Source organism: Nycticebus coucang, chromosome 22 (assembly GCF_027406575.1).
Source record: "Nycticebus coucang isolate mNycCou1 chromosome 22, mNycCou1.pri, whole genome shotgun sequence".
Classification (NCBI taxonomy): domain Eukaryota; kingdom Metazoa; phylum Chordata; class Mammalia; order Primates; family Lorisidae; genus Nycticebus; species Nycticebus coucang.
In genome coordinates, this window is record NC_069801.1 from 31608357 (window position 1) to 31631748 (window position 23392).

General features: G+C 44.5%; 1 protein-coding gene across 2 annotated transcripts; it reads left to right on the forward strand.

The window, feature by feature from the left end:
- Positions 1-728: 728 nt before the first annotated feature.
- On the forward strand, positions 729-21008 carry UTP11 (UTP11 small subunit processome component). 2 transcript variants are annotated; one of them, XM_053576697.1, is made up of 10 exons: positions 743-794; positions 1295-1382; positions 8231-8368; positions 13560-13621; positions 14828-14930; positions 15304-15417; positions 16123-16216; positions 16319-16449; positions 19909-20019; positions 20764-21008. In XM_053576697.1, the coding sequence occupies exons 3-10, from the start codon at positions 8306-8308 to the stop codon at positions 20845-20847; spliced, it is 762 nt and encodes a 253-aa protein (XP_053432672.1). In that variant the 5' UTR covers positions 743-794; positions 1295-1382; positions 8231-8305; the 3' UTR covers positions 20848-21008. The 2 variants fall into 2 exon arrangements, with proteins under 2 accessions (XP_053432673.1, XP_053432672.1); XM_053576698.1 differs by lacking the exon at positions 19909-20019 and having other exon boundaries at positions 729-794.
- Positions 21009-23392: the final 2384 nt, after the last annotated feature.

Consider the following 23392-nt stretch of genomic DNA (forward strand, 5'->3'; position numbering starts at 1 on the left):
GGAGGTATTCAGCTTTAGGCAACCGGTACAAGACCCTGCAGACCAGGGTCTGCTTGGGGACCAAGAGTCCTCGACCTTCCTTGTGTCCTCTCCCTCCCCCTTCCTGAATTGTTGGAGGATGCCTTAATCTAACTGGCGGAGTGGGTGGTTTTGAGTATGCTGTCATGCCTATTCTCTGAAAACAAGGGGTGAAGAGAGGAACCCACCCCAGTTTAGGGTCTTGACCTTCAAAGGGCTTTTTTCCACAACTCTAAGTGGCAAAACCGAAGGTAATCACCTCTCCACCTCCAGCTTCACCCTGACACTAAGAAGTCCTTCCTCGCCTTGTATTCCACAGTGCCCAAGAATAGTTTTGACCTTTGAGGCCCAGGGAAGATCCTAATTCTTGGCCCACCGGCCTCCCCCCCCCCCCCCCCCGTGATCTTTAGGCTTCTGGGGAGGAGTGTGAGTGGATAGGGTGCTGCAGGGTGGTGGAGGAGTAGGGGGGGAACCTTTGCAATGTCTGACCCCCTGGCTTCCTCCCTGTGTCAGTGAGGGAAGACTGGCGCCTGCCAGGGACACAAGGCCCCTCCATGTTCTTGACGCCACCCCTCCACCCCCCGGATTCTCAGGCTTGTCACTAGGAATAAATAGCCTGGTCTGGACATGTGGGAGAGGGAGGGAGGAGGCGCTACTGTGCTGGTTGCAAAATAAGAGGCAACAAACCAATCCTGGAATAACCTTAGCATCAGAGTGAAGATCCAGGTGCCAGAAGAGGCTTCCCCACCCTCCAGGCGGGGCCACTTTACTCACAGGTAGGAACAAAGTCTCTTCTAGGCTGGGGCTCCTGAGGACCCTTCCCTGCCATCTCTGTTTTATGTTCCTGGGTCCCAAGTCAGCCTCCAGGCCAGGTTTCCTTTCAAAACTATTAAGTGTTTGTTTAACCATGAAGGCAGGGACTAGATCCTTTTTGTTCACTGCTGCGTTCTCTCCCAGTACTTACTCCAGTGGAACCGCCATAGTGGACCACCTCCCTTCATCGATCAACTTCTTAGGTTGACCTAATTTTCAGAGATCAGACATGCACCTCATGTATGTATCAGTACAGTAGTCCTAGTTCCTTATATTCACCACCTCTGTAAATTAGCCAATTTGCTAGGGTCCCTTGGGTGGTCAACTTACAGAGGTTCTAATGTATCTGATGAATGAATGACACACACCCCTCCCAATTTGGACAACAGAACCTGCTATCTAGCGTCTAGGGAGTGAGCAGCCAACCCATGGGTGGGTCCTTTCACTGGAATTTGTCTTGCAGGTGTAAAGGACTCTTAGCCCTGGGAAGTGCAGGGAGACTACTCTGCCTGCCTGGAGTAGACAGACAGCAAGAGACAGTCTGCTCAAAGGTAAGGGCAAGGCAAAGATCAGAAGCCTCCACAAAGGAAGAGGTTATGAGTAACAAAAGTGCTGGACAAAAGGCAGAGTGGATCTCTGTTCTTTACTCATGGCTGAAAGCTCTGGTGAATGGCCCTAATGAGAGCAAGTACTTCCTGGGCGCCACTTTGCATGCGAGCACTTTACATGTGTCAATACACTTGATAACCTGACTAAATATATTTTTATCCTCATTTTATTTTTTTATTTTATTTATTTATTTATTTATTGAGACAGAGTTTCAAGCTGTCACCCTAGGTAGAGTGCATGGTGTCATAGTTTACAGCAACCTCCAACTCTTGGACTCAAGTGATCCTCTTGCCTCAGTTTTTCTGTTTTTAGTAGAGATGGGGGGTCTCAGTTTTGCTCATGCTGGTTGTGAGGTTAAGCAATCCACCTGCCTTGGCCTCCCAGAGTGCTAGGATTACAGGCATGAACTACCACGCCCCACATATTTATTTATTTTTTTGAGAAAGTCTCACTTGGTCATCCTTGGTAGAGTGCCGTGGCATTTTAGCTCATAGCAACCTCAAACTCTTGGATTTAAGCGATTCTCTTGCCTCAGCTCCCCAGGTAGCTGGGACTATAGGTGCCTGCCACAGTGCCTGGCTATTTTTTAGAGACAGGTTCTGGCTCCTGCTCAGGTTTGTCTCAAACTCATGAGCTCAGGCAATCCACTGCCTCAGCCTCCCAAGTGCTGGATTTTCAGGCCTGAGCCACCATGCCCACTTGTTTTATTTTATTTTTTTGAGACAGAGTCTCACTCTGTCACCCTGATTATTGTGGCATCATCACAGCTCACAGCAACCTCAAACTCTTGGGCTCAACCGGTCCTCTTGCCTCAGCCTCCCAAGTAGCTGGGACTACAGGCACCTGCCACAATGCCCAGCTAGTTTTTCTATTTTTAGTAGAGATGGATCTCACTCTTGCTCAGGCTGGTGTCGAACTCCTGAGCTGAAGTAATCCACCCACCTTGGCCTCCCAAAGTGCTAGGATTACAGGTGTTAGCCACTGTGCCTGGCTTTTATCTCCATTTTAAAGATGCAAATATTGAGGCACAGAGAGATAGCAACCTGCCAAGGGTGACACAGTGGCAAGCTGGTATTCAAATCCAGTCAAAAGTCAAAGTCTTGGCTGGGCGAGGTGGCTCTCAACTGTAATCCTAGCACACAGGGGTGCTGAGGTGGGTGGATTGCTTGAGTGCAGGAGTTCGAGACCAGCCTGAGCAAGAGTTAGACCCTGTCTCTAAAAACAACCAGGTGTTGTGGCAGGCACAGTAGTCCCAGATACTCAGGAGGCTGAGGCAAGAGGATTGCTTGAGCCCAAGAATTTGAGGTTGCTGTGAGCTGTGATGCCAGGGTACTCTACCCAGGCAACAAAGTGAGACTCTGTCTCAAAAAAAAAAGTCTTTTATGGCAAAAATGAATTTAACCATTAGGCTTTATGGCACCTGTAGTCATTTAACCCATATAAGCCTCATCTGTGAAGAGTGGATGGCCATCTCAGAGCATGGTTGTGAGCATTGGATGGGAGCATGGAATAGGTCATCAATATATGGGAACACCCCCCTCCGTTTCATGGTCAAGTGTTAGAGTCTGCTATTAAGACTTAGACTCGAGGGGCAGTGCCTGTGGCTCAAAGGGCTAAGGCACCAGCCCCATATGCTGGAGGTGGCGGGTTCAAACCCAGCCCCGGCCAAAAAAAAAAAAGACTTGGACTTGGGGGTGGCGCCTGTGGCTCAAAGGGGTAGGGCGCCAGCCTCGTATGCCAGAGGTGACGGGTTCAAACTCAGCCCTGGCCAAAAACTACAAAATAAAAAACCAAAAAAAAAAAAAAAAAATCAAGAACAAAAAAACCCCCTCACATTAAAAAAAAAAAAAAAAGACTTGGACTCGAGGCTCCATTCCTGTAGCTGTAGCACAGTGGTTATGGTGCTGGACACATGCACCAAGGATGGCAGGTTCGAACCTGGCTGAGGCCAGCTAAAAACAACAATGACAACTGCAACAAAAAAATGGCTGGGTGTTGTAGCAGGCACCTGTGGTCCTGGCTGCTTGGGAGGCTAAGGCAAGAGAATCACTTGGGCCCAAGAGTTTGAGGTTGCTGTGAGCTGTGACGCTACGGCACTCTACCAAGGGTGGCATAGTGAGACTCTGTCTCAAAAAAAAAAAAAAAAAGACTTGGACTCCAGAGGCCAGAGCAAGTTGGCTTTCCAGCTTGGGACATCTAGGGTGGGGGTAACCAGCCTAGAGGCAAGCCCCCACAAGGAAGCTATGTCCTTTCCCCTCTCCATTTCCAGCTCCTCAGTGAACTCACATTTCCCTGCTTGCTCTATTTTGGCCCAGGAGGACATGCACAGAGAGATCCTGGATCAGCCACATGGACTCCCTGTTCCGTTTCTTTGTCTGTCCTCCCCCCTTCATGGGAAACAGGTGTGTCTGAGCTAGGGCTGGAAGCAGAGTCTGAGTGTTGGATGACTTGCCTTGGATAAGTGAAATATAATTAATTGTCCTTCTATTATCCAGGAAGTTCCCACATACTCTTCCTTAACTTGTGCTCAGGGTCCTCCATCTATTCTCTCATCTTGCAAGAATTTTCAAAAGGAGGTTCTGATGGTGGCACCTGTAGCTCAGTGGGTAGGGCACCAGCCACATACATTGAGGCTGGTGGGTTCAAACCTGGCCTGGGCCAGCTAAAACAACAATGACAACTGCAACTGCAACAACAACAACAAAAATAGCCAGATGTTGTGGCAGGTGCCTGTAGTCCCAGCTACTTGGGAGGCTGAAGCAAGAGAATTGCTTAAGCCCAAGAGTTTGAGGTTACTGTGAGCTGAGATGCCACAGCACTTTACCCAAAGTGACAGCTTGAGACTCTGTCTCAAAAAAAAAGGAGGCATTGGGTGACTACTGACAAGCCTGTCATGGCTTCCTCTGGGTGGTGAATCACTCTCTGATGCCTGTAACCACAAGCCCTTCTTCCCCCTAGTGAGAACATGTCCTTCCTTCTCTGGGTGTATTGCTCACTCTTACCACTGGCTGCCTAGAGCCCTTGTAGGCCTCAAGACTTAGCAGATATCCTCTTTCAAACTATCTAAAAACATTCCTTGTGACCCTAAGCTTGACAATGGATGGAGAGGGTGACATGAGTGATTTTTCATAGAACATGATGAGAGAGGGGAGGACAGATGGAGAACTAATGTGGTTAAATGCTGACTTTGTGCAAACCACCATGTTAAGTGCTACTTATTACCTCTTTCAGTCCTCACAAACACTATATGAGGTGGTTATTGTTATTATTTTTATTATTAATACCATTTTGCTAGGAGGACTTGAGGCTCAGAGAATTTGACTATGTGGCCCCAAATCATAAGCCAATAGGTGGTAGATGTGCGATTCAAATTCAGGGGTGACTCCAGGGTCCCACCCCTCTGGTGTACAGAACTAGCTTCTTCTGCATATGCTGGTCACTCAATGCCTTCTTCCAGGGAAGCAGCGGGAGTGGCTGGAGCTGCCACCTGGTCACCCTGCCTGATGACTAGGTTTTTTTTTTTTTTTGAGACAGAGTCTGACGATGTCACCCTTGGTAGAATGCTGTGTCATCACAGCTCACAGCAACCTTAAACCGTTGGGCTTAAGCATTTCTCTTGCCTTAGCCTCCTGAGTAGCTAGGACTACAGGTGCCCGCCACAACACCCGGCTAATTTTTGGTTGCAGTTGTTATCGTTTAGCAGGCCCGGGCCAGGCTTCAACCCACCAGCCTTGGTGTATGTGGCTAGCGCCCTACTCATTGAGTTGAAGGCGCCGAGCCGATGGCTAAGTTTTCTAATCAGAATGAGGCTGGAAAGGTTGGTATGGGCCAGATCATAAGGGGTCTTGTATTTCAATGGTAAGTGACAAATGAGATAGAATTTTGTTAATGCATGTTGTTAAGGCTCAAACTCATACTTTCAGGTCTTTGTTGCTCACTAGTTAACTGGAAGGGCACCTCTTGTGACTGAGGAGAGAATTTATCCAGAGCTCTTCAGCTGGAGGGCTGACCCATGTCTTGAGAAATGGGTGCAATTACAAAACCCATTTCACATGATGGAAAATAAACCAAATACCTCTGGGATGGTTTACTATCCCCTCTCTAGACCAGCAGTTTTCAACCTGTGGGTCTCGACCCCTTTGTAACAATGAAAATATATCCTGCATATCAGATATTTACATTGACCCCTTTGTAACAATGAAAATATATCCTGCATATCAGATATTTACATTGACCCCTTTGTAACAATGAAAATATATCCTGCATATCAGATATTTACATTACGATTCATAACAGTAGCAAAATTATAGTTATGAAGTAGCAATGAAACTAATTTTATGGTTGGGGATCACCACAACATGAGGAACTGTATTAAAGGGCTGCGGCATTAGGAGGCATTAAGAAGGTTGAGAACCACTGCTCTAGACTAAGAGAATGGTTTAGTAAAAATAACAATAATAGATCCACTGCCTAAGGGGTGAAGACACCATTAAGCTCTTAGAGACAGAGTCTCACTCTATTTGTTGCTGAGGCTAGAGTGCCATGGTGTTAGCCTAACTCACAGCCTAACTCCTGGGCTAGAGCAGTTCTGCCTCAGTCAGTATTAAGCAATTTAAATATTATTTCAGGCTGGGGTCGATGGCTCACACCTATACTCCTAACACTCTGGGAGGCCGAAGTGGGCAGATTGCCTGAGCTCAAGTGAGACCTTGTCTCTAAAACTATCTCGGTGTTATGGCAGGCAACTGTAGTCCCAGCTACCTGGGAGGCTGAGGCAAGAGAATCATTTGGGCCCAAGAGTTTGAAAGTTGTTGTAGCTGTGACACTATGGCACTCTACTGAGGGCGACAAAGTGAGACTGTCTCAAAAAAACCCCAAAAAACCAAAATGGCTCAGCGCCTGTAGCTCAGCAGTTAGGGCACCAGCCACATACACTGGGCCTGGCAAGGTCGAACCTGGCTTGGGCCTGCCAAACAGTAATGACAACTACAACAAGAGAATAGCTGGGTGTTGTGACAGGTGCCTGTAGTCTCAGGTACTTGGGAGGCTGGGCAGGAGAATCTCTTGGGCCCAAGAGTTTGAGGATGCTGTGAGCCGGGACGCCTCGGCACTCTACCAAGGGAGACGTAGTGAGGCTCTGTCTGTAAAAAACCAAAATGAAGCACCAAAACCCCCAAAACATTATTTCATTTAATCCTCACAACAGTTCTCTGGATGTATAGTGTTGTTATTACCTCTATTTTACAGATGGGGAGATGGAGACTCAGTGAATCTAACTTTGCCTTAGCTGGTAGCCAAGAGTTAGGATCAGAACTTATCTATATGGATCAGGGTCTTATTTCATTGTACCACCTCTGATACTCACATTGTCAGCCAACCATTCCCCTGAGGGTGTGAGGGAATCAGAACTTTATTAACTACTGCCATTAGGTAATTCCTTTCTATGCTGCTTACAGATATGACCCCCCTCAACTCAGCTGTGAGCCCTTGACAGCCCTATGGCTGTGGGGTAAGAAGTGTATGTTATTATTATCCTCATTTTATGCGTGAGAAAAATTATACCCATTAAAGTCAATAAACCTGCCGGAAGTCACACAGCCTGTAAGTGGCAGAGCCAGATTTGGTTTAAAGGTCTTTTGTCTGTCTACAGAATGCTCCTTTCTGTATGTCGTAGGAAAGCAAAAAGTAAAAGGGTCAGATAATTGAAGTTTATATGGCATCCTAAGCTACAGAAAATAATAGTGGTGTGGAGTTTCTGTGCGACAGTGGCAACCTAAATTATGGGAAGTTGAGGAGAGGAAATGTACGGCGAATACAGATCCTGTTATGCAGATATTACTACGTGTCTCACGTAGTGAAAGTTGTCAGCCCTTTTCCTGATACATATATTTCATTAATAACAGATTTCCTTTATAGATGTAAATTTCTTTTACAAAAGGACAGCTTTTCAGAGCTACTCCCATGTTTACAGTTTCTCAGAATAGCTGAAAATATACCAAAGAAGTATCTTTTGGGGGTGATACAGTCTGGTCCCCTACAGCCATATTTTGGAATGGTGTGTTCTGAGCCCCAACCCTGCGAAATTCACAGGCTAAAAAAAAATTTTTTTAAAAAGGGGATTTGGGGGTTGGGATGAGCATATGCGCACAGTTGCCTTGTTTTTTTTTGTCGAGACACAGTTCTACCCTATGCCCTGAGCAGAGGGCAATGGCGTCGTAGCTCACTGCAACCTCAGACTCGGGCTGTGGGCACCCTGCTGCCTCAGCCTCCGAAGCCGCTGGGATTACAGACGCTCGCCGCGGCGCCCGGCTGGGTTTTTCCATTTTTTTCATGAGTCGGGGTCTTACTCTCGCTCAGACAAGCCTCGAACTCCTGAGCTGAAGCAATCCTCCCGCCTCAGCCTCCCACAGTGCTGGGATTACAGGCGTGAGCCACCGCGCCCGGCAGTTCTCAGGCTTGTCGCTTTCTACCTAAATACGGTGCGGAGCTCTAAGAGCATGCATGCGCACATGCGCACACACCTATCCCAGCTCGGGAGGAGGCGGCAGTGCCAGCCACGTGTTCCCAGGTGCCGGTGCAGGCCGAGAGCAAAGGCTGGATTCAGTAGCGTGGACAGCCTCTGGCGAATAAAAACTGTCCCTGGTAGAGTCACGAAAAACTGGGAAACTACTCTTCCCAGAGACAGCCTGCCGCGGCCGCCTTTGTCAGAGGACGTATTTCCGGAAAAGCAGGGTCCGGATAGGCTGCGTAAAGGAAGTGGGCGGTCCTAACGTTGGCCTGTTTCCGGCAGGATTAGAGGACGTGGTAGCCGAGGGCCGTGCAGAACCGGCGTTGTCTGTTTGAGCTCTTCCAGGAGTGAAACGACATGGCTGCGGCTTTTCGGAAGGCGGCTAAGTCTCGACAGCGAGACCATCGAGAGCGAAGCCAGGTAGGACCGCACAGGCCCCAGGAACACCGACCTTTGGCCCCGTAGTCAGCTTGTTCTCGTCACCTGGGGCCCTGGTGCCGGGCGTGCTTACACGCAGTATGCAAATACACGCAAATATATGCTAATAACACTGGCTTGGTTGGGGAGGAGGAGAGGTTTTCGTTCTCTCTCTAGAAAGAGCACGGGCTGCTTCCCATTCTTTGGGGATAATCATTCCTACTTTGCAAGATTTCGGTGCAATATTTTGAGTAGGATAACGTATGGAATGTGCCTGGTCTTCTCTAGGGAAGTTGAGATCAGAGTTCACGTAATCAATAACTGCCACAATGGAATTGGAACACACATCCTAGTGCTCAGCTCCGCCTGCAGCAATATAGGGGTTCTGACCGAAGAGATGATCCCACTTTACTAATGCGGTATCATCATCACGCTTGGGCTTTGTAGTTTATGAAGATCTGCTACATTTGCTTTTGTTTATGCTTCACCCTGTAATGTTGTGTTTTCCATCCCCATTATACAAGTGAGGAAACTGAGGTCCAGAGAGTGACCTGCCTGATTTCAGAGACCAAATTCAGCAGAATATACAGTTGTAGGATTTCTATGGAAGGTGTGTCTGTGTGGGGAGGTTGATTAGAAATAAGCTTATATGCACAATCCATTTTCCACTTGACTGCTCTCAGGAGTCAGATAATACACGATTCGGAAAGGCCCTTAGAGATAAATGTGGTCCAACTTTATTTTACACATGGGGAAGAGAGGGGCAAGGGTGTGTACAAAGTTGTGCAGCTAACCGATGAGACAAAACTAAGGTCTCTTAATCACTGTTCAGTTTCCCTACTTAGTAGCATTTATCAGACATTTATTGAGCATTTGTGTACTAGGAGCAATAGTGTAATTGTCCACCACGTTTGGGAGACTGTGTAGACTTATCTGAAGTTAATAATAGCTAGAATTCTTACTGTGTGCTAGAGTGAGACAAAGTGTGGAATGCTTTACTTTTGTTATCTCATTTAACTCTCAAAAACAACTGTGTGGAAGTAGGTGCTATTATTTACTCATCTTTGCAGATGTGGAAACAAAGGCTCAGATAAACTTTTTACCCATAGACATACAGCTATAGCTGACAAATAGCAAAGCCAGGAATCCCACCAGGTGTTTTGAATCTAGAGACTACCAGAAGAAGAATAAAGAGGTAGCTTTGTAAGAGATGGCACATAAAAACTGCCAAAGGAGGGTTATGAGTGGCAAGTGTCAAGATGATGACGAAGCATCATGTGAAACTTGTTGAACTTGGAAAGCAATTTGCTTTGAGAGGCAAAACTGTCACTTTTTGAGTACGTAACAATACGCTAGGCAGAACCCAATTTGTTTTACAATCATCTCATATTATCCTACAATATTCCTATGAGATAGATGTGAACCTCAGTTTACATAGAAGGAAATTGGTGTTTAAAGAAATTGAATAAGGCCAGATCCAGTGGCTTACACCTGTAATCCTAGTACTCTGGGAGGTCAAGGGAGGTGGATTGCTTGAACTCAGGAGTTTGAGACCAACCTGAGCAAAGGCTTTGTCTCTAAAAAAATAGCCAGCCATTTTGGCGGCTCTCAGCTACTTGGGAGGCTGAGGTAAGAGGATTGCTTGAGCCCAAGAATTTGAGGTTTTTGTGACCTAAATGATACCATAGCACTCTTTTTCTCTCTCTCTCTCTCTCTTTTTTTTTTTTTTGCAGTTTTTGGCCGGGGCTGGGTGTGAACCCGCCACCTCCGGCATATGGGGCCGGCGCCCTACTCCTTTGAGCCACAGGTGCTGCCTGATACCATAGCACTCTACTGAAGGCAACAAAATGAGACTCTGTCTCAAAAAAAAAAAAAAAAAAAAAATGAGATTGAATAGTGTGTATCCAAAGTTGCAGTTGTTAAGAAGTGGATTTGAATTAGCAGAGAGAAGGAGTTTCAAGGCTGGCTGTGGACATGGCATGGCCATGCCATGTACCATGTCTGAGTAAGAATACAAGGTCTTTGTGAGGGAGGTGAAGAGAAGACCATGCAGGTAAACCATTGACTTGAACATTCTTTGTTTAGGTATTTTGGACTTTATCCTGTAGGTCCTTCAGTGAGGCACTAGGGGAGCTACTGAAGATATTTTATAAGTAGGGGTATATGTTATTACGTTAACTATTTCAGATGGAATACCAGGTTTCTTTCTGTAATGCAGATATACATTCAAGTAGACATGACAGTAAGGTTTCTGCCTTGCCCCTTGCCCATGTTGTTCTTCTTTTGATTCTTGAGTTTTTTTTTCTCCACTGTTTCTTTTGCAGATTTTGGCCGGGGCTGGGTTTGAACCCGCCACCTCTGGTATATGGGGCCGGTGCCCTAATCCTTTGAGCCACAGGCACAGCGCTGCTTTTATTTTGTTTGTTTTTTGTTTTTTTTGTTTTAGACAGAGTCTCACTCTGTCGCCCTTGGTAAAGTGCTATGGGTTCACAGCTCACAGCAACCTCAAACTCTTGGGCTTAAGCGATTCTCTTGCTTCAGTCTCCCAAGTAGCTGGGTCTACAACAACCGGCTATTTTTTTGTTGTTGTAGTTGTCATCATTGTTCAGCAGGCCCTGGCTGGGTTCCAACCCACCAGCCCAGGTGTATGTGGCTGGCACCCTAACGACTGTGCTATGGGCACTGAGCCACTTTCTCTACTCTGTTAACCTCCCTTTATCTACTGTAATTAAAAATTATCAGGAAAGGTTTGGGGTGTTACTTTGAATACTGAGTAATTTATTACATCACTTGAAGGATCAAAAATGAGAAAGATGACTGTTAAAAATCTGACCAATAGGCCGGGCATGGTGGCTCATGCCTGTACTTTTAACACCCTGGAAGGCCAAGGCAAGTGGAATGAGGCTTTGTCTCAGAAAAAAAGAAAAAGAAAAGAAAAAAATCCCACCTAAATTATTATACAAGTTTAAACAGTAGAGAAGTGTATACATTTCCTCAGAAGTCAAAATTATTCTGAGTGGTAAGAGGACTCAGTCTGTTGGGTGTGGAAAGAGCTCAGATTAAGGCCCCTGATAAAATTGCATTCTAGTTTTAGTTTTGTCACTTCCTAGTTCTGTTTTTTTTTTTTGAGACAGAGTTTCACTATGTCGCCTGCGGTAGAATGCCATAGTGTCACAGCTCGTCACAGCTCACAACAACCTCAAACTCTTGGGCTTGAGCACTTCTCTTGCTTCAACCTCCCAAGTAGCTGGGACATCAGGCGCCCACCACAATGGCTATTTTTTTTGTTGTTATTGTTGCAGTTGTCGTTGTTTTTAGCTAGCCCAGCCGGGTTCGAATCCGCCACCCTTGGTGCATGTGGCTGGCACTGAGCCTGTGTTGTTTTTTTTTTTTTTGAGACAGAGTCTCACCTTTTTGCCCTTGGTAGAATGCTGTGGTGTCATAACTCACAGCAACCTCAAACTCTTCGGCTCAAGCGATTCTTTTGCCTCAGACTCCTAAATAGCTGGGACTACAGCTGTCTGCCACAGTGCCTGGCTATTTTTAGAGATGGAGTCTTGCTCTTGCTCAGGTTGGTCTTGAACTTGTGAGCTCAGGCTGTCCACCTGCCTTGGCTTCCCAGAGTGCTAGGATGACAGGCATGAGCCACTGTGCCCGGCCTAATTCTGTGTTCTGGAACAGGTTATTCACTAAATCTTATTCTCGGACAGGTGTAGTGGCTCACGCCTCTAATCCCAGCAATCTAGGAGGCTGAGGCAGGTGGATTGCTTGAGGTCAGGAGTTCGAGACCAGCCTGAGCAAGAGTGAGACCCCATCTCTACTAAAAAATAGAAAAAAACTAGCTGGGTGTTGTGGTAGGGGCCTGTAGTCCTAGTTATTCGGGAGGCTGAGGCAGGAGGCTCTTTCAAGCCGAAGAGTTTGAGGTTGCTGTGAGCTACCATGATGCTGCTGCACTCTACCCAGGGCAGTAGAGTGAGACTCTGTTTCAAAACAAAACAAAACAAGTAACACCCTCACTCCCCCATTTCCCTTCCAAAAAATATCCTCTGGGATAACAGTAGTGCCTGCTTAACCTACTTCCCATGATTGTTGTGAGGATTAAGTGAGATTGTATACCAAGCATAGTGCATAGTACACATTGCTTCATGAATGTTACCTATTATGATGATGCAGGCAAAGGAATCTAGTACAGACCGTGACATATACTTAATGCCTTACAAACGGTAGCTTGTAGAAAAATCATACCAAGATAGAATCCTTGTACCTTCCAAGTCTGTGTCAGAGAAAGTACTTTCTTTCGTACTTTGTTTTCTTTCACACCTGTACTAAAGGTAAAATAATAACGGTAAATTTATCCTGGGCATCTGCTGTTTGTCAAGCCATGTGCAGGCACTACCACTTACAGAGGCTTATTGAATCCTTTAAAAAAAGTGAGGAGGGCCGGGCCCGGTGACTCATGCCTCTAGCACTCTGGGAGGCTGAGGCGGGTGGATTGCCTGAGCTCAGGAGTTCGAGACCAGCCAGAGTAAGAGTGAGACCCCTGTCTCTACTAAAAATGAAAAACTGAGGCAAGAGGATCGCTGGAACCCAAGAGTTTGAGGTTTGCTGTGAGCTACAGCACCACGGCACTCTACCCAGGGCAACAAAGTGAGACTCTGTTTAAAAAAAAAAGAACCTTGAGAAGTAGGTACTTTATTCTCATTTTACTGTTAGGAAAGAGCAGCTCAGAGAAGTTAAGTGACTTGCCCAAGGTTACAGGTTGTTAAGAGGTAAAGCTTTGGATTTGAACCTAAGACTCTAGACTCTAAATTTAGCTCCCTTACCACAGTTGCCTCCCGGTCGCTATGTTTTCCCTTTGTAGTATTTTATAAACCCTTGGATTAAGTCGGTAGTAATTTTAGTACAACTGGTAACTGCTTGCTTAGTGCCGAGTCATTATTGCCTCTCTCTGTCCTTAATAGGCCAAGAAACCTACTATAGCAGTGCTTGTGACCTCTCTGGTACTGGCATGGTCCCTCTCATCCTTGGGCAGAGCCCAGTTGCAGGGAAGGGAGGGAACAGGGTAGTGGGTTGGCTCCAAGGACATGGATTTACTGGACACTCTAGAGGCTCTTGTTCCCATTAGGTGTCATGTTCATTTGGGCATGTGTTTGCTTAAGGAAACTAAGCACTGTTTTTTGCTTTTGTCTTTTAGCCTGGCTTTCGAAAACATCTGGGCCTGCTGGAGAAAAAGAAAGATTACAAACTTCGTGCAGAGTGAGTTTAGTCTTCAGTCTTTCTGGTAGAAGTGCTGCCAAGAAGCCTTATAAGCTCCTTGCACTGTAGCTGAATTGCCTAAGTGTCCAATGGGGAATAATTTCCTGCCATTGATAAAATGGCCAAAGCTCTGGCAGCATGTCACATAATTTTCTGTGACCCTAAACGTCTCTCTTTGTTCAGGCAGATCATTATTTATTTAACTGTAGTTGCATTGTGAAATTTTTTTTATTATGTTGTTCCAGATCGTTTTGTCATAATGGCTTTGATTTGCCTCTGCTTTGGTGTTTTAACAAAAAGCTGAGTCTTTTTTTCTCTTCATTTTCTTAAAGTGCAAGATATAATTTAAAATTCCATTTGTTGAGTCTGTTACATCACTGTGTGTGGTGTGGAGTGAAGAGATGTGAAAGATGGATTCATGAGACTGAGCGTGGGTGATAATGAACTCTGAATACATTTTGTAAAACAATTATCTCCATTCTTCTCCGCTAGAACTTCATTTGCAAAATACTTTATTTGTTAGCTGTATGTATCAGCTAAGGCCCTTCTTGTGTTCCTGGTACAGGTTGTGATGATGGAGTTGGTTTTCTGTAGGTCCTAGAATTTTTAAGGTTAATGATAATGAAGTGCTGTTATTGGGCCAGGCAGTGTTCTAGGAGACTTATAAGTTTTATCTACTCATTTATTCGTCCCAACAGCCTTCTGGGATAGATTACTATTACAATACTCTTTTCATAGATGAATTTGGAATACAGAATGCTTAACTAGATTATCCAGGTTTGCTTAGCCAGAAGTGGTGGAGTCCATATTTGATCCCAGACTCTGTCCACAATTCTAGTCATTATGCTGTACTTACTGTAGTTTTTGGATCATATATGGTTATTTAGTGCCCAAGCTTCTACAGAATCCTGTCTGAGGAGTTTTAATTTGTGTTTTGTTTGTCGTCTTTCTGTAATGATATAAATGGCACTAAAACATATGTAGGATGAGGACAGTTAATGTCAAGTTCCACTGGGACAGGAGAGGACTGCTGGATAGTGGACTCTGGAGACATGAGCTCAGCTCGGTGACATGGAGTGGTAGGGATCAGATCCAACACTGTGTTGGCTCTTCGTGTGAACTTTTAGATGCTTATAAAGTTTGCTCATTGTGGGGTGGGTTTTTGTTTTTTTTGGTCTATGAACCTCATTTTAACCTGCTTTCTAGTGACTACCATAAAAAACAAGAATATCTCAGAGCTCTCCGGAAGAAGGCTCTTGAAAAAAATCCAGATGAATTCTACTATAAAATGACTCGGGTTAAACTCCAGGTGGGTACCTAAAGGATCATTTGGTGTTTTGAGCGCCAACTGTTGGGAAATAAGGATGGGGGTGATGATGGAGAGAAGGGTCCTTGGTCTTAATTTAGCCTTCTTCCAATTACTCCAGAAGCTCTTGGTCAGTGCCCAAGGCACACCTGTCCCTTAGTGAGACGTGTGCATTTCTGCCTTTGAATCTGAGTTATCTTATGTGTGGAGCTGTCCTAAGAATGGATGTGCTACAGTCAAACATGCACTCACGGGCAGGGTGCCTTGGGTTGCTGTTAGCTTATAGCATTGGTTTATCTTTATACTAGGAAGTATGCCAACAACTTACTCATAATTTTAATCTAATAGGGACTGTATCTTTGAATTTGGATTTTAGGATGGAGTTCATGTTATTAAGGAGACTAAGGAAGAAGTAACTCCAGAACAGCTAAAGCTGATGAGAACTCAGGATGTCAAATATATAGAAATGAAAAGAGTTGCAGAAGCTAAGGTAATAATTAACTCTCTTTTCTGATGTACTTACTGTTGGTTAAGAAAGGAAACTTAAATCCATCAATCTCAAGTTATCAGTTGATCTTCTGACATTTACAATCTCACTTGATTGTGATACTGATCTAGAAGCCATGTCAGTCAACATGGTGGAATGTCAAGAATTCAAGTTTGGGGGCGCCGGCCCCATATATGGAGGGTGGTGGGTTTAAACCAAGCTCCAGCCAAACTGCAAGAAAAAACTAGCTGGGCGTTGTGGTGGGCGCCTATAGTCCCAGCTACTTGGGAGGCTGAGGCAAGGGAATCGCCTAAGCCCAAGAGCTGGAGGTTGCTGTGAGCTGTGACGCCATAGCACTCTACCCAGAGTGATGAAGTGAGACTCTTGTCTCAAAAAAAAAAAAAAAAAGAATTCAAGTTTGGGAATGTGACAGGCATAGGTTTGGATTCTGGCACTGCCATTTACTAGCCCTATAATGATGGCAAGTTAACCTTTCTGAGGCCGTTTCCTTGTTTCTCAGAGGAGTGCCTCACCAAGTACCTGATGGGTAGTTGGTGCTTGATAAATTTTAGTGGTTCTTTTCTTTAAACTAATGAAGAAAATGTTTACTGCCTGGTAAATATGATATGAAATAGTTTAAACTTTTTGCAAATTTATTTTTTATATCCCCAAGACCCCCCTAAAGGAGACCAATTTTCTGTGTTGTAGAAAATTGAAAGACTAAAATCAGAGCTCCATCTGCTGGATTGTCAGGGGAAGCAACAAAATAAGCATGTGTTCTTTTTTGACACCAAAAAGGAAGGTATGTGAAATGTTTGAAGGTTTCTGGGACAGTCTACCATATCAGTCTGTGTTGTTTGGTGTTAGAAACAGGCAGTGCCTTAAGGATTGTCTTGAATTTTAGTTGAACAGTTTGATATTGCAACTCACCTGCGTACGGCTCCAGAACTAGTCGACAGAGTCTTTAATAGACCCAGGATAGAGACATTGCAGAAGGAAAAAGTGAAAGGCGTCACTCATCCGACTCAACTTAAGGTAATTTTTTTCTGTTGTTGTTTACATGTGAGTTTAGGGGAATGAAGATTCCTTCTTTTTTTTTTGCCCTTGCATTTAATGTAAGCTATTTATAGAAAACTCATTAAGTTTGCTTAGAAAAGTAGAGGGAGGATTTGACCATGGGGATGGAAGTAGGTGAAAGAGGGTTCCTTGGTTTCTAAGATTGGAGGATGTGTGGTATAGTGGTTAGGAGCTTAGGTTCTGGCCTTTAAGTCTGGTTTGACTCGCAGTTCTTACCCTGAGCTTTGTGCTTTTAATGCTTGTAATGGATACCAGCATTTTTAAAGTGCAGAGAAAAGAGGGGACATTGAGGATTAAGGGATTTAGTTTACTGTGATATTGATTCTTTGGCAGTGAACACAAATATCAGGTCTTTCATATTACTCATTTGTAACCAAAATTTTGCTTTGCCTCTTCCTTATGGTGCTTTCCATCACTGTTACTGGGTTGTGTAGAAGACATGCTTTTCCTCAAAGCCTTCTGGAGTTGAACTCTCACTTCTTCTGACTGATTCATTAAAAAAAAATGCTGTCAATGTGTTTCAGGCAGACAGCTGTTCTGTTTTGATTTGAATCATTTACACCGCATCAGTTTTGCTTCCAATGTTTAATTTCACAGCAGTTTTCTCTAGCTCAGAGGCAGCTAAACTTGCTTTAGTAATATAAATACCCCTAATTAGTTTGACTATATTGGGTAATCCCATAAATTTGACAGTCTGTGCAATAAAGTGAAAACAAAAGCTGTCTGAAACCACTGCTGTGAGAATATGCTAGAATGGGTGAATTGTTGAAGTCTGAGGTCCAGTAATACTCCTCTCTATGTAGATAACACTTCAGCTGAGGAGCCAGCTCACTAGTGTTCTTGTGATAACTCTGTTTGTCAATTAGTTGTATTTTCAATTAGCTGTGTCACTGACATTTCTCAAGTATTGTGGTAGTCCCTAAAGAGATTAGTATTCCAAGATCCTCTGAGTGGTTCATTAACAGAGCTTTTGAGAAGAAGGTTTGAGTCTTACCATTTTTGTCTAGTAGTGTTGTTTCTTTTGATTTTGTTTAAAGCAAAATTATTATTATTTTCTTTTTTTTGAGACAGAGGCTCACTATGTTGCCCTTGGTAGAGTGTGGTGGCATCACAGCTCACAGCAATCTCAAACTCTTGAGCTCAGGTGATTCTCTTGCCTCAGCCTCCCAAGTAGCTGGGACTACAGGCTCCCTCCACAATGCCCGGCTATTTTTTTGTTGTTGTTGCAGTTGCCATTGTTGTTTTTTAGCTGGCCCAGGTTGGGTTCGAACCTGCCAGCCTTGGTGTATGTGGCTGGTGCCGTAATCACTGTGCTATGGGTGCTGAGCCAAAGCAAAATTATTATTTTTTTGAGACAGAGTCTCACTATGTTGCCTTTGGTAGAGTGCAGCTCACAGCTCACAGCGACTTCAGACTCTTGGACTTAAGCGATTCTCTTGCCTTACCCTCCCAAGTAGCTGGGACTATAGGCACCTGCCACAACGACTGGCTGTTTTTTTGTTGTACTTGTCATTGTTCTTTAATTGGCCCGGGCCAGGTTGAAACTTGCCAGCCTTCATGTATGTGGCTAGCGCTATAACCACTGAGGTATGGGTGCCGCCCATTTTTTTTTTTTTGAGACAGTCTCAAGCTGTTGCCCTAGGTAGAGTGCAGTGGCATCATAGCTCATAGCAACCTCCAACTCAGGCTCAAGCAAACCTCTTGCCTCAGTTTCTCTATTTTTAGTAGAGACCAGGTCTCCCTTTTTTGCTCAGGCCGGTCTCAAATTCATGAGCTCAAGTAATCCACCTGCTTTGGCCTCCCAGAGTGCTAGGATTACAGGTATGACCGCTGCACCCAGCCCAGCAAACTTATTTTTATTAAGATTCTACTCTTGGCTGGGGCAGTGGCTCACACTTACAAACCCAGCACTTCGGGAGGCCAAGGTGGGAGGATTTCTTGAGGCCAGGAGTTCAAGGCTACAATGAACTATGATCATGTCACACTGTACTTTGGCCTGGGCAATGGAGCAAGAGGCATCTTGTACAAAATCAAAACAAAACAAAAAATGCTACCCTTGGATGGATTGCAAGGGAAATTAGTCTGTAACTAGGAAGGGGCGGATGAGCTTAGTGTCTGTGAACACTCCCCTTCTATACTGAAATTTTTTGCAAGTAGGTATGTATGTTGGCACAAATTTGTACAAACATGTGCCGGGCATGGTGGCTCACTCCTCTAATCCTAGCACTCTGGGAAGACAAGGTGGGTGGATTGCTTGAGCTTCAGGAGTTTGAGACCAGCCTGAGTAAGAGATCCTAGCTCTAAAAATAGCGGGGCATTGTGGTGGGCGCCTATAGTCCCAACTACGTGGGAGGCTGAGGCAAGAGGATCACTTGAGCCCAAGAGCTTGAGGTTGCTATGAGCTAAGATGCCACGGCACTCTACTGAGGGTGACAGAGGGAGACTGTCTCAAAAAACAAAGCAATACAAAACAGATTTGTACAAACATGTATGTACCTTTATTTCAAGAAAGAACCCAGGCTTGGCGTCTGTAGCTCAGTAAGTAGGGCACCAGCCACATACACAGAGGCTGGCAGGTTCTCGCCCGGCCCAGGCCTGCTAAAACAACGATGACAACTGCAACCAAAAAATAGCCAGGTGTTGTGGCGGGCACCTGTAGTCCCAGCTACTTGGGAGGCTGAGGCAAGAGAATTGCTTAAATCCAAGAGTTTGAGTTTGCTGTGAGCTGTGATGACACAGCACTCTATCCAGGGTGACATAGTGAGACTCTGTCTCAAAAAAAAAAGAAAGAACCCAAAGCTTCCATTAGTTTCTCAGAGATTTATTAGGATTCCCCAAAACTTAAGGACTCCACGGGCCTTTGAGGCACCAATTAGCAGTGAGAATTCACAAGTCAGCTTTGGCTGAAAAATATCCTTCTCTCTGAGCTCTAAGATATTCTCAGGCAGCAGTACACCGCCTGGGGACTTTTCCATTGTTCTGTCTTCTGTTTGTGTAGGCTTTCCAGTACTGGTTCATTCCTGCCATCATCTCAGGTGACAGTGGCACTCAGAAAGGTTGAAGCAGCTTAGTGTAATAGTGGAAAGATTCCTGGGATCCCTGAGACACAGGGACAGTCTTGACTCTATTCCAAGTGAGGTGTGTGTCCTTGGGCCAGTTGTTTTTCTTCTCTGAGCCTCATTTTTCTACATTTGTAAAATGACAGGTTTTGATGAAACAGTCACCCAAGTTCCTTTCAGCTCTAGAATGCAGCATTCTAAAATGGACAGCTTTCTATTAATCATGTTATGTTGTTTTTGGAGAAGAGATTTGATGAAACCATTTACGCATTTGGGCTTAAGTGGATTAAAAAATAGTTCCTTACTCATTATTGTCTTTTTAATTATTTTACTGAAAATATCTGGGTTTCTTCTGCAGCGGATAGCTAAAGAAAGGGAAAAGCAATATAACTGCCTGACACAGCGGATTGAGCGAGAGAAGAAATTGTTCGTTATTGCACAGAAAATTCAAACACGCAAAGATCTTCTGGTGAGAGAGAGCCTTAGACCTTCTCCCCCCCCCACCTTCCTTTCTTGTAAAGGTCTTAACTGAGACTGGATTTCAGCTGTGTGTAAATCAACCCCAGTGAAAATGTCTGCTCCTCAGGGGCAGTGGTTTGGGCCAGTGTCTGTTACTCTGACAGTGTTGAAATGTTCCTTGATTAAGAAGGTAATAAGGGGGTTATTAGTCAGTGCTTTGGAACAGCAAAGGGTAGGATCGGGTAGCATATGAACTTTATAGCTTATGAGCAGCTCCCGTAACATTTAAACAGGTTAACAAAACAGTGCATGTCACTCATTGGTGTTTAAAAATAGACAACATTGTGTAGTTAAATAGCAGAGCTGAGGAATATAAGATGCCTCTTTCATACATATTATTATCATTCCTCTAAATGTCAAATTCTTTAGCTTTGCAGATCATTTAGGTCAGCCTTTTTTGACTGGGGTTCTGTGAGAAAATTAAAATTATATAATTTTAAATAAAACAGCTATTGGAGTACCTTTCTTCTCAATTTCCCTAAGAATTAGACACAGTTAGTACCGTTGTAGATGCTCAGGAGAGACATTAATTCATTGACTATCTTAGGTGTGTAGGGCAGTAGGGCTGTGTCTCTTCTGAACTTTGAGAAGGGCTGGGCTGAATTGGGGGCTTTTTAATAGGTAGTCTGTTAACCTTCCTGTTTTATAAAACTCTCTTTTACTGTTTATTGATCATGTTTTTACTCTTTTGTAGGATAAAACTCAGAAGGTGAAGGTGAAGAAAGAAACAGTGAATTCCCCAGCTATTTACAAATTTCAGAGTCGTCGAAAACGTTGACATACCATAGATAAGCCTTGTCTTTCTACATCAAAAATAATTCTGTTTTCCTAGTAACTTCAAATCCCTTTAGTCCAAATGGTTTTCCTCTTTGTAACCATAATTTATTGTCAGTCTGGCATTTGATATCTTTTTGTGATATCAAATCCTCTTCCCTTCTGGTACTGTTTCTTTGTGAAATCAGTCTTATTTTTATATACATAAATTTTTTTTATTTTATTACGAAAGTTACAGAATCCCATAGTGAATTTGGAAAATAGAATAATCATTCCTAATCCCAATGCTTATTTAAGAAGAATACTTTTTTTTTTTCGTAGAGACAAAGTCTCACTTTATGGCCCTCGGTAGAGTGCCGTGGCCTCACACAGCTCACAGCAACCTCCAACTCCTGGGCCTAAGCGATTCTCTTGCCTCAGCCTCCTGAGTAGCTGGGACTACAGGCGCCCGCCACAAGGCCCGGCTATTCTTTGGCTGCAGTTCGGCTGGGGCCGGGTTTGAACCCGCCACCCTCAGTATATGGGGACGGCGCCCTACCGACTGAGCCACAGGCGCCGCCCAGAACAATACATTTTTTATTGCATATTTAACTGTGCTAGGAGCTAGAGCTATGGAGGTGAACAATTATTGTGAGCAGTCTGGTTTATTTCCTTTGTTTTGTAAAGCTATGCATCAGTTTTTGTGTTTTATAATTGTAATTATAGTAAACAATTTTTAATTAAATCATTAGTTCTTTTCCATGTTAAATCACACAAGTTTTTAAAAGTAATATATGCTCACAGTAAAAATTAAAATAAATATTATTTTTAATGATTGCATAATGTTTTATCCAGACTGAATTTACCCTCATTCATTTTTCTTTTATTGGCTATTCAAGTGGCTTTGTAAGTTATCCAGGGAGGAATTTTTTTCTCTTATACTTTATAGCTACAAATAGAAATTCTTGGAATTAGGAACATGCAGAGATACTTCTTCTTTATTGATGAAGCTCAAGTCAGAATAGACCTGGCTTTGTTCCTGTCCTCTGCACTCCATGCCAGTTCATGATTCCAAGGCTATAAATGGCTTGGTACAGTCCTTCTCCCTGGGACTACGGACTCCAGGGGCTTTCCCTTCCCTTACCTGCCCATGTGGTGGGATCTTAGCCCAGTAAGGGCAGGACTGAGTGTGCTTACAACAAACAGCAGGGTTCTGGGGGGCCTTGGTGTGTGTGGATTTTAAAGATTTAAAAAATTATATATAGTTCATATGTAATAAGTAGCCATGACTATTAGGTTCCTGCACAAACCTAGAATGGAAGTCTATTTCTTCAGGGTTTACCCAGTGGGATTCAGACCTGGGAGCCCTGGAAAACAGGAATAAGAGCCAGGGGAACAGAAGCTAGTAGCTTGTGCCTTCAGGAGGGAAGTGCTTCCCAGTCTGTGTGTGCGCTTCCTTCTAGGGAGGTGCTGAGCTCGGGAGGTGCTGAGCTCAGGCAGTGCTGATAGTCTTAGGAGACTTAAGTCAAAAGCCATGGAAGGGACTCATCACAGTGATGTTGGACAGAGGAGTGAGCAGACTAAGCAGTGATCTGCTCTTGGGATCACATAGCTGGGTGGCAGCTCTGACTCTGTCTCATGCCCTGCTTGGTAGGAAGGTAGGGAAGGGGAGGGAGTGTACCTAAATGCCTTCTCATAAAGCATATGCCCACACAAAGGTGCAAACACTTCACAGGCTCTCATGTTAGCAGACACACAGGAATGTATAACTCAGGCCTCATAAACAGGTACAGGTGTACCCACACGCCCCCTGGTACAGGGCACAAACAGCGACACTTGAAGAGGTAGGTGCATGTGTCAAATGGAGCAGAAAAGTTCATGCTTTGGGAGTTCCGTGTGTTCCAGGCCGGAGGTAATCAGAGCACTTTAAGGGGACCAGGCTAGGTGTCCTGAATTGCTGTTGGACTGTGGGCTATCTCTGAGGCCTCAGGATTCTAAGGGAAGAGATGGCCGCCCCTGTGATTTACCAGACAGGCTCCAACCTCAGATTCTGTGAAGAGGTCAGGCTTTGAAGCTTTGGGATTCAGTCTAGTGGGACCCTGGACTCCTGGCTTCTTGGGAAGGAGCAGTGGTTTGGGCTGGTGATAGCACACTGCTCTAGAAGTGAGAGGGCTGTGTGCAGCCTATGGAGGTGAGCTTTTCTGTGGGCCAGGACTCTTTGGCATAGGTCTCTTATACAAATCAGGTCTCCAAAGTGGCTGCTACATGAATGGCATGGAACCCTCAGGTCTGTCCAACAGAGAATCAGTGAGCCCGGCTCAGTCTTCAGTCTGTTGCCACATCTTAGAGCCCTTCTAACCCAAGCTGGAGTGTCAAGCCTTAGCTTTATTCTTTTTCTTTTTTTTTTTTTTTCTTAGCTTTATTCTTGAATGAAATAATCATTTTCTGCCTTTCTGTATTTAGACAGAACTGGGTCCTGGTGTCAGGGTGGAAAAGGGCCCAGCAGGTGGAGCTGCTGCCCCTTTGCTGGTACGTGTATCTACCCACTTAGCGTGCTTAGGTTCCATCAG